At 44.3% G+C, this 11209-nt stretch overlaps 1 protein-coding gene across 1 annotated transcript in view; it reads right to left on the bottom strand.

The window, feature by feature from the left end:
* plekhg4 (pleckstrin homology and RhoGEF domain containing G4) overlaps positions 1-11209 on the bottom strand; it is a 62928-nt gene that overhangs the window by 6335 nt on the left and 45384 nt on the right. The window contains exons 8-13 of the mRNA XM_085351158.1: positions 10048-10134; positions 9847-9963; positions 9197-9295; positions 8200-8487; positions 7176-7298; positions 6869-7060 (exon numbers count right to left, since the gene is read on the bottom strand). Coding sequence (XP_085207284.1) covers positions 6869-7060; positions 7176-7298; positions 8200-8487; positions 9197-9295; positions 9847-9963; positions 10048-10134 — 906 coding nt within the window. The remainder of the gene's footprint in view (positions 1-6868; positions 7061-7175; positions 7299-8199; positions 8488-9196; positions 9296-9846; positions 9964-10047; positions 10135-11209) is intronic.

Raw genomic sequence — 11209 nt, 5'->3', positions numbered from 1 at the left:
CCAAAAACAGACGGATGTGTCAGTTAATATTTCATTAGATAAGGTCTAATAATAATTCATTCAGACGTCTTCATGAGGTCGACGTAAACAACCAAGGCGGTGACACAGATATGATCCGACAGGACGTGCTAACAATGAAACCATATGGACATCGATGTGGCAGGAGGCTACCGGGTCAGCGCTCTCCAGACCGATTAGCTGCTGATGTGTCCTGATCGCTGCAGCCGCTCACTTCCCACATGCACAAAGGTGTGTGTGTGTGTGTGTGTGTGTGTGTGTGTGTGAGTGTGAGAGAGAGAGAGGATCGTCACAGCAGTCCTTTATTGTAACTAGAGATGGACCGATCCGATATTACGTATCGGTATCGGTCCGATACTGACCTAAATTACTGGATCGGATATCGGAGAAAAATAAAAAATGTAATCCGATCCATTAAATATCACGAAAGCACCTCGCAAAACTTGCAACACGCCGTAACTCACCTCAGAACGTTAGCACGTCGGAGCAGTATGCATCACGTGATAGAGCAGCTGTGGCATGCCGGACCTGTTGGTGGTCTGGATAGCATGTGGAGCTTCGCTAGCAACCCGGCATTTCATCTCCGACAAAGTTATCCCCGAGAGAAGTAAAGCAAGTGTGTAAGTCCATCTCTGAATGTTTGTAAAGCATTCCCACGTTAAGCTTAACAAGCGACTGCCTCTCGCTCTCCGGCTGCTACTTCAATCGTGAAACTGCTTAATGATCAGCTGATCGGCTTTTCTGTCGTGAGTCTCTCTTGTTTGTTTTTGGCCCACTTTGCACCAGAAAGAGGAAACCAGCGGCTGAACAACAGCAGAACGTTTAAGCTTGATAAGCTGTTGTTAGAATGTATTTAATATTACTTTCTACTCGAGGATCTTTTTCTACATAGCTGACGCTGGTAACTGTGCAGGGGCGGATCTAGCAAAGTTTAGCCAGGGGGGCCGATAGGGCATTAACAGGGAAAAGGGGGCACAAAGACATACTTTTCTTTCTTATTCTCATTTAAAATGTCTAGCTTTTAATAAATAATTATCTGACACCCAAAGTTTTAATTTGATGTAAAAGGAATAGAAGTCCATTACTGTATATAGTGACTATTAAGTCTAATATATATACCCTAGTAAGCTGTAGTACTTTTTCCTTTGGGAAGGTACCATCTGTGCAGTCTGCAATTTTGTTGAAGAAAGATGTTGAATCTATTTAATATTTCTTGAAAAATAATTGATTTCTGTGCATTTTTTTTTCACACTGCATCAAATTAAGGTTGATTACGTCGATTAAGCATCATGAGGTGGCGCGTGAGGGGTGGTTCCCTATTTTTTATTTATTTATGTTTGTTGTTGCTGGGAGTTGGAACCCTATTAGTTAGGTTGCTTAATATTTACGCTAAGTACTCTTTAAAATACCAGAATAGGGAGGATGGTGTAGGTCTAAGTTTATTAGATTGATCAGTATTGCTGAACTATGAAATATTTTTTTTGCATACAGGTATAACAGAATAGCTTTAGTGTAGTTGTTGTTTTAAACTTGAGTATGAACTTGCAGACTTGCAAAATGCAGCAAGATATTTAAAAAACAGTTTTGTTGATTAAAAAACACTATATCGGATTCATATCTGTATCGGCAGATATCCAAATTTATGATATCGGTATCGGTATCGGACATAAAAAAGTGGTATCGTGCCATCTCTAATTGTAACTGTACTCTTTATCTTCGATTCTACAACACAACAACTGTGGGTACATTTTAGTTGTCAGCCAGGTTTAATCATTTTATTAAGATCTGATTGGACCACTTTAAATGAAGATGACTTGGGGTGTTTTCAGAGGACCTTTTTATAATGAATAGTTTACCTGCAGAGACCGTGGCAGACAGTGGTTGGACTGTGGAAATGACCAATGTAGATCTCAATATTCTGACTGTATAAAAAGCTTTTCATGAACCCAGATGCTGTGTGTCTTTGGACTATTTCAGCAGCAACAGGCTGGAATGTCTTCCACATGTAGCACACAGCAGGCGCTACTCTGTGGTTTAGGTAGAGAAACACCTGGTCGAGCGTGCAGGAGGCAGCACACATGATGGCCGGCCGTTAGCAGTGATTGTCTGGGACGGTTAGCATTAGCTGCCAGGTTAAAGACTGGAGAATTAACGGTTGGAAACTTGAACACGCGCAGCTTCTTTGGACCAAGTTGTGGGCTGCTGTGCATGTACCATTATTACCAAAGGCTGACCCTCCCTCTACTGGAGGTCTCTTCCTGTTAAAAGAGTGTTCTTCCTCCCCATCATCACCAAGTACTGCTCACAGAGCCCAGTGATCACATGAGCCTCTCTAATATTTAGGATCTTTACACTTCAATATGAAGGTCCTTCAGATAAGTGTTGTAAACTGTTCATATAATAATATGAGGAACAGATTGTTCCTTTGTTTTCGTCTACTTTCATTATTTTAGCATCGTTCACATCGATTTATAAAGTAAGGCTGAAGAAATGTACTGCTTTCCAAGTAAGGAAGCTTTGGATCCAGCGTTACTGGACCATTTCCACTTCACAAACCTGACAACATTTGCTTTTAATCTATTTTCAGGCCTCCGACAATCAATGATCAGAACAGATGCCGATTACGTTTCCGTCGATCAATAAATTGATTATTCGGCCGATTGTTTCAGCTCGCCTCTGGATGTTTCCAAACAAGAGAGGGAGTGAAAACGTGGGGCAGAGAAGAGGAGGACTAATTAAAATAACATGTGGTTGTTATGGTGCTGCAGAGGGGGGAGGCAGGAGGGGGAGGAGGGATAAACAGGAGCACACGGGCTGTGGTTTTGGGGACAGTGGCCCTGCAGGACTCCAGGCCTGGAGCCAGTCAACCAAAGAGGAGGAGGGGAAACAGAGGGAGGGCGGAGGAGGCCAAAACCCTCCAAACCATATAAAAGGAGGGGGTAGGGCTCCTTTCCTCCTCCTTCAGAGGAGTAGTGGTGAACCTACTTCAAACGGTTCTGCGGTTCCTGGAGGAGAGCGTTTTGTCTTCAAACTCTTGTTGATGTGAAAGAAGTCTTTTGTTTCACTTTGTTTCTTCACTCTTTGCTCCGTTTCTATATTCTGTGCTTTTATTCTGAAGTCTTCATATAAAAGGAAGAAATGTCAAACAAGGCAGAATCCCCCAATACCAGTGTTTTTATGCCCCGACGTCAGAAACAGCTGTGCCCAGAGCTGTCGTGTTTTCAGGTGTCCATTTGTCCCATTCTTGAGATACTTAAACATGGCAAAAAAAATTACTTGAACTCGAAGATGGAGGGTAAGATTTTCATGGTCAAAGGTCACTGTGAGCTCACAATATTCAAGAATTCAGACACTACCTGACAAACTGTCACACATCGTTTTCGGTGCAAAACGGAAAACTTAAAAACATAAAACTGACAGATGCTGTATCCTGTCCAGATCAGAGGAAACTGATCTCCTTCCTTTCAATATAAAATCACTTATTATAAAAACACATCTACATGCTAGCATGTCATAGCTGACAGAAGGGAACTGCTGCCAGAACGCAGTCGGAGGAACTGATCCGAGGAGGTGTCGACGGTTTGGATCACAGCAGGTACCGACGAGGTTCAGAATGAACCCAATACTGTGTTCGAGTGGTGCGTATTAAATAAATGAGCTGACACATGACCAGATCTGGTGTATCGCCATCCGAGAAGAAACTAGGCAACGTGGTGAAACTATTCTGAAAACGAGCCCACGTGGAGCTGCTAGCGCCTGGCCAAACCTCGCTGCTGTGCTAAAAGCTGTTATTTTTAAAGATTCTTAAAGAGGTAACGGGTGAACTGGAAATGGAGCAAAATTATAGAATTCATTATTTTTCCCCAATATCTAATCACGATTAAGTGATTTTACCAAAAATATTTAAAAATAAGTAAATACAAGAAAAAACAAATGTTTTCTCCGAATACTGCTCATCCCCTCTGAAGAGAAAACTTGGTATGAATCAAACTGATTTTGGAGACTGAGCTCTGATAGCTGTGGTGGAGCAGCTGGTTTACTGACTGGAAGGTTAAAGTTTCTTTACTGGCTCCTTGAAATGAAATGACAGTGTGTGTAGGTACAGCAGAATAAACCCGTAGCCTGAGATTGCTCCCTTTATCGTCCACCTATGAGCACAGAGCGCTCTGCCAGCTGTTGGAGTTTTTTCCTGCCACTCAGCTGTGAACAATGTGGACACGACAAAGCGGAAAAGGGAATGATGCTGCCGCTGTGACTGCTGTGAAATGGAGCAGACAGCCAGTTTTGTATTTGCTAATACCCATTTCCTTTCCTTTCCTGCAGACTCTAGCTGGAGTCTCCGTCCCCAAAACGCATGACAAGCAAAATTACCTCCGACACACCATCATCGAAACAGACAGCAACCCTGTGTTGCTTTATATGCAAAAAACACGAGTCAGGGTGGGAATGTCACTGAGCCACAGCAACATGACAACATGCGTGATCTGGAAACGACACGATATCATCTGCAGCAGGTAAACTGGTAACACACACACACGCGCGCAGAAAGAGAGCGAGCAACAAGCAGCGAGAGCAGCTTCAAAGATCTCTCTGCAGTCAAAGTGACGCCAAGTTAACATCAAACAGCTGAAAAACTGCCACACACACACACACGTGCTGATAAAACTTCTCCAAAGCAAACCTCAGCTGTGTGTGTTTTTAAAAAAACAACAACAAAAAACAGTAAGAAGTGTGTATCGTACCTGTGTGTTCAGCTGAAGCTCTGAAGCCTGAGTGATTCGCGCAGAGAGCAGCATCCTGACCACACACACACACACACACACACAGTGACCCCCCCAAACTTCATCAATGGGCTGAATGGCAGATGGGCGGTCCCAGGAGGAGAGGAGGGGGGGCATCACCACGGCGACAAAGACTTTGTGGTGAAAGGAATGAAAGGGGGATGGAAAGAAAACTTGGCACCGGAGTGATACCTGGACCGACCACACACACACACACACACACACACACACACACACACACGCACGCACGCACACACGCACACACACGCTTCATTCCTGTCTGTGTGTGTCAGGTCAGTACTGCCTGCTTAGTGTATCAGAGAGGAAACTTCAGCACACTCTGTGGTTGGTGTTGTGCAGAATTTGGTGGCGTGACTAAAGCATCCGAACAAACTTCACTGGTGAAAGTTTAAACATCGGTCTGAAACACGTGCCTGCCGACCGGCCGAGCCCACCACTGAGTGAGGCGGCTCGGATCCCCACAGGCTGATGTTTTCACCCACAGAGCAGACATGTCAGGACAGGACAGGAAGTGAGGCTTGAAAAGACTTCCACACAATGAAAATAATAATCTTGTCATCGCAATTTCAATTTTTGTTTTCCCCAAATAGAAATCTTCTATGTCTATGTTGCATTTCAACAGAGAGGCTGTTTCTCTCCTTTGGTTTAGTTCAACTTTGCAGCAAACCGAGCGAGTAAAAATGTGTCGGTCCGTCATGTTCGTTCGCACGAGCTTATGAGCTATAGCAAAAACCATAATTACTTTGTTGGTAATTGTACGCTTGATTTCTGTACCAACTTATCATGAAGTGTCTTTTTACAGGGAATTTGGGATCATCCTTTCGAAAAACAAATGAAACAAATGAAATGAAAGACAAAGGTCTACGGACGCGCGAGGTCGTCAGAAGGGACTTTGGATGAGCGGCTGTTTTTTTTGAAGAGGCAGCAGGAGGCCCAGCAGCTGCTGCACCTCGGGAGATGATATAGAAAATATAGTTTGTTGCAGGAATGTGGACCATGTAACTTCTTCGGGCTAAGTGTGGCTGGGACCCAATGTGTGTGTGTGTGTGTGTGTGTGTGTGTGTGTGTGTGTGTGTGTGTGTGTGTGGGGTGGGATCTGGACAGATCAACTGGATTCTTGATTTTTCAGTTGTCACAGGACTTGTTGCTGCCCCACGTGGAGGAGTTTAAGTATCTCAGGGTCTTTTTCACGAGTGAGAGACTGACAGACTAGATTGGGGTGGTGTCTGTAGTGATGTGGACGCTGTACCGATCTGTTGTGGAGAAGAGGGTAAAAGCAAAGCTGTCGATTTACCGGTCGATCTACGGCCCTGTCCTCATCCTACGCTGTGTACGTCCTAATATGACACGAGTCTGAATCTTTTCTGAAAGAAAACCGAAAGTGCGCCGGAGTTCACACCGTGTCGCTCTTGGTTATGATGTGAACAACGATCGAAGAAACTTTTGTGGTCGGTGCGTTTGTTTTTATAGGATGTCTGAGGGACAACTTCAACTATTTCATGACTGAATTTCAAGAATCTGCACATTATAAAAATATCAGCATGACATAAAAACACACAAACAAACCTACAAGACAGAGTCATGTGGACAAAGACCATCACCCCCCTCACACCCCTTTACACAAAGCAATATTGACACTCTCTCCCCCCTCTTCATCCTCCTGGCCTCAATACAAGCTGTCAGTTTCACTGCAGGGAGACGATATGAGGAGGAGGAGGAGAGACACGACAAACCAGCTGCTCCGATCCACATTCAGCTGTTTTACATGCAGCTAAAATTAGATTTCTCAAGATGGATTAGAAGCTGCTCAGACAGAGCTGACAGGCTTCTCAGATGGTTTAAACCGAGAGACAGTAAAACATGAAAAATCAGAGCACAGCTGGAGCTATAATCAGAAAGAGCAGCAAGTACTGTTCACAACACTGAAATTCACTTTAGCTAATCTCAGAAAGCACCAGATTAAATATAGATTTACACATTTAGATGACTGTGAGGCTCAAACTGCCATTAAAAACAGATCCGATGAGCCACAGCCTCAGTGACTGTACCTGATCTAAGAAGCCGTAGAGTCGGACGGCCCGCTCGATGTTCTGCCCGGTACTGCTGACCCGCTGAGTGAAATCCTGCAGCTGAGCCCAGAAGGAGTGAACTTTGTCCTCGTAAATGTGGAAGTCAGCGGACGGCACGTCGTCCCGGCGCTCCAGCCGAGACAGCAGCTCCTTCCCTCGTTTACACTGGTCCTGCACACAGAGGAAACAGACCTCATCCTCTGTGGGGACCAGTCCTCAGTATGGGCTAAAAGAAATGTTTGAACGAGTGAGAGAGAGTGTGTGTGTGTGTGTGTGTGTGTCGTACGTATGCCGTTGTGCAGAAGTCCTTGTAGTCCTGCTGTTTTTCATTCAGAAGCACCAGAGAGTCTGCCGGCTCTTCCAGACTCTTCAGACGAACTTCACCAACCTCCTGTAGCCACGTCTTCACCTGACACACACACACACACACACACACACACACACACACACACACACACACACACTTCTTAAAAAAACCAAACAGAACTCCAGTCGACACTTTTTTTTTATGGTTACGAAGTCAAAGAATGACAGAAAAACAAAAAATAAGGCTAAGAAAGGAAAAAGAGAACCAATCAATGCTGCAGCTCTGTCAGCTCGTCTGTGCCTGAGGGCCAAATGTCTGACAGTTCATCCACACCCACAAGCAGCAAATCACTCACATATGGATCTACTTTAACCTGAATTACCCATTTATGAAATCCATATATCATCTAATGTTTATTCATTTTCCTAATCATTCATTTGTGAGTGTGCTCAGGGAGGGAAGTGTTTCATCCTGTCAAAGCTTCAGAAGACGAACTCGTTCCAGTTTAACTCCAAACACATAATTGGTGTTTTTCTGTTGATGGTTATTGATCTGATATTAATCTGATGTTATCAGGTAATAATTCGATTGCTTACAGCTTAGAGCGCATATTTCCAAACATGCCTCCATTTCACAAAAAAGATGTAGTAAGTTAAAACCTCCCTACATCTGACAACCACAACTCCACTTTAGTTTTTTCCTCCTACTGACAAGATACAAGACACCAGAGTTCAGGTTAAAAAAAAGAAAAACATCTGAAAATTATATATTTTTTAATGTATTTATTGTGCATTACTTCTTTTGGCCTACTTGCAGTACCTTCACAGCACACCAGGGGGCTGCTGTCCACACTTTGATCACTGGCTAAGAGCGTAACCAAGGAAACAAAGGAGGTGGGAGTGTCTCAGTGTCACGGTTCATCATGAAGTCAACTCCTCACATTAAGACGACACTGATGTAAATGTCAGTATGAACGATGCATACTGAGCGTGCTCAGACTGACCTCGCTGAAACCTTGCTCCAGGTTCCTGAAGTCTGCGATGAAGTTCAGCTCCTGCGTTTTGGAGTTGGACAGCATCACCAGGCGGTGGAGCAGCTCGTCCACCTGCTCGTACAGAGCCGACACTGACTCCACCGCCGCCCGCTGGTCCACCGCCACGCCGACGCTGCTCTCCTCCCTGCGCAGCCACGCCAGCGAGGCGCCGCCCTCCTGCTGGAGCTGCACCAATCGGCTGTCTGCGAGGATGCTGCACATCACTGCCCTGTAGCGGGACAGCAGCAGCTCGGCATCCTGGCAAAGACAGAGAGGTTTGAGCTGGTGTCTGAACCTTTATGTGAGAACAGAGCAAAACCACAAACTGTTCAAGTGAATAAAAACACGCAGAGTGGATTTTAATACTTGTGAAGGGATCAACAGCCTCCTGTTGAAACTGTTCATGTTTTCAATGAGCCCAACTTTTAGACCTCATTTCCAGTTTTATATTAAACCCAATTTGTATAACATAAGAACAGGAAATGATAAACTTTACAAAAGTTTTGAAAAAGTTCTGGAATAGCACCGTGAATTTGGTCAGAGTGCCATTTGCCCAGAAAGGATTAGGAGCACGAGACAGTCTTTCAGTCATCCAATCAGATATCTTAAAAAGACGACTGTATCTCAAACTCCAAGCGGGGAGGATGGTTCAGAGTTCAACTGACTGAGTTGTAGTCCTTAGCTCTCCTAAAGACTACAACCTCCCCCCGATTGTTCTTATATAACTAACAAATTTGTTGTTAATTGGACAGATTTAGGTTCCTAAAGTAAAAATACTGGCTACCCCTCAGCAGACACACCTATGGTATCAATTTGAAGCTCCTCTGCTGCCTCACTCTCGCATGTACAAACTAAGGTGTCCACGCGCGCCCGGCTGGCGGGGTAATCACAGTACCCCGTCGGCCTTTTACAGGTGAGGAGTAGACACAGATCTAGCACTCTCTTTCCATGCCGTGTGTGTTTTTACCTCAGCAGTGTTCGGTAAAGGTGTGGATTGCAGCGCGTTGATGCTCTTCTGCAGCAGGCTGATGACGTCCTCACACTGACGGGTCAGCTGCTCCAGTCTCTGAGGGACAAACACACATTTTCATTGTGTGAATCGTTTCCAAAGCCGCACACTTAAACTCACTTATGAAAGAAGAAAAGAAGCTTTAAATAGTCAACTGGAAGGTGAATAAAACCTTCCACTCTACAATACAAACCTCATGTCATTAGCACCCCAGGAATGTGGGACAACCTGTCCAATTATTTTTTAATGAAGCATGCAACGTTTCAGCTGCAGAAAAGCAAAGAGGAGCTGTGAAAGTCCAGAATCAGACATGCCTCACCTGCACCAGCGAGCAGGGATTAACCTGTGCTGACTGATTTGGGTTTGTCGTGACACTGAGACGTCTGTCCAACACGCATCAGTACAAACATGGAATATGAGTCTGAGTCTTATACTCATGTAGGTGAAACAGTTTTCTGATGACTACAAATCATCGAAACACTTAAGAAAGGTTTGACATTGTTCTAACAAACAGACTTCACCGCGTTCGTGTGTTTCACTGTTACACGTCTGCCTTGTTGTTTCTTTTTGACTGTTCATTTTAATCTGTGTGCGAGTTTTACACTGACCAATCTGAAGCTGACCCAGCTGCTCTGACTGAAGATGAAGGATCCTCCAAACTCCACGGGAAGCTGTCGGAGCTCCACGTGTTTCTGGACAGACTTTGGAGAGCTCAGCACCTCCACCTGCACAACAGAAACATCAACGCACACTTTAAAACATACATTCACACAAAGGTGTTTGTGAGCAGCTGCGGTGTAAAGTGTTACCTGTGTAGCTGCAGGTTTGTCCACACGCAGAGATGAGTCCTTGTTAGCAAGGATCAAAACACCGTGGATGGAGACTGGTGTGTCCTCCTGCGCGCGTGCGCACACACACACACACACACACACACACACACACACACACACAAGTTGTTCATGTATTTAGAACAAGAACCAATTGACCACATTTTCAGAGAAAACCACTAAAAACAGAATTAAACTAATAAAATACATCAGGAAACAAAACCGTTCTTAAAACGGGGCTAAAAACTGGAGTCTGGTTGATTTTCAGGTTGTTAGTCTGCTGGGGGTCGAGCTTTTCAGATGTTCTGCTTTCAGGATTTAAAGTTTGATTAATGCTAATAAATTCAGATAGAAATAGCCTGTGAGTCACTGAACCCATATATTAAAGAAAAGCACTGGTAGACAAAGAGTGCTGTTGTTGATGCGTTATACTCACGACCTCTGACCTCTCTGGGTTCAGTCTGTCAGTGAAACCAGCTGACTGGAACTATACAAAGCTGTGTGTGGACTTGTTTCTAATCCATAAACGATAAATTTCAAAAGCAGCAGCAGAGCAGTCCTCCAACCACCGCAGTTTGTAACTAACGCCCCCTGTTGGTCACTGACCAATCAGAGCACATCATTAAGGAGCTCAGTTGGCCTCTGTAACCACACTTCTCTCTTCCTAAGTTTTCCAGTGAGGTGGAGATAAAGTTTACGGGAAAAAAAACTTCTTTTTTTTAAACTAACTGACTGTCCCCTCGTTCCTGAAGGTCACTGACGATGTTCAGACCTGGATGCCAGAGGGGAGGACAGAGTAAGGATCCATAATCCATTTCCTGTTTGACCAGAAACTAAAAAAAACTGTGGCTGCACAGAAACCTACAGCTTCAACTTTGATACTTTAAACAGAAACAAGAAATCATGATTGAAAATGTAAAAAACATTCTCAGATTCATGGTCGATCAGAGATAAGAAGGACGACATATTCTGCTCTCTACAAATGTTTCTCCACTATTCACGTTCTGCATGTATTCCTCATCAGGAGCAGCTGCATCATTGTTTTAATAGGAGCTGAGATGCTGTCTCTCACGAGTGCATGTTTCTCTAAATGACTCCTGGAGAATAAAACGACTCTGAGGGGCTGAAACATGAGAGAGACTCC

This window comes from Diplotaxodon limnothrissa, linkage group LG1 (assembly GCF_057381915.1).
Source record: "Diplotaxodon limnothrissa isolate DT_005_m linkage group LG1, D_limnothrissa_male_GT1.1, whole genome shotgun sequence".
Taxonomy (NCBI): domain Eukaryota; kingdom Metazoa; phylum Chordata; class Actinopteri; order Cichliformes; family Cichlidae; genus Diplotaxodon; species Diplotaxodon limnothrissa.
Note: the sequence above shows the minus strand (reverse complement) of the source record. Positions and strands in the feature narration are given on the sequence as shown.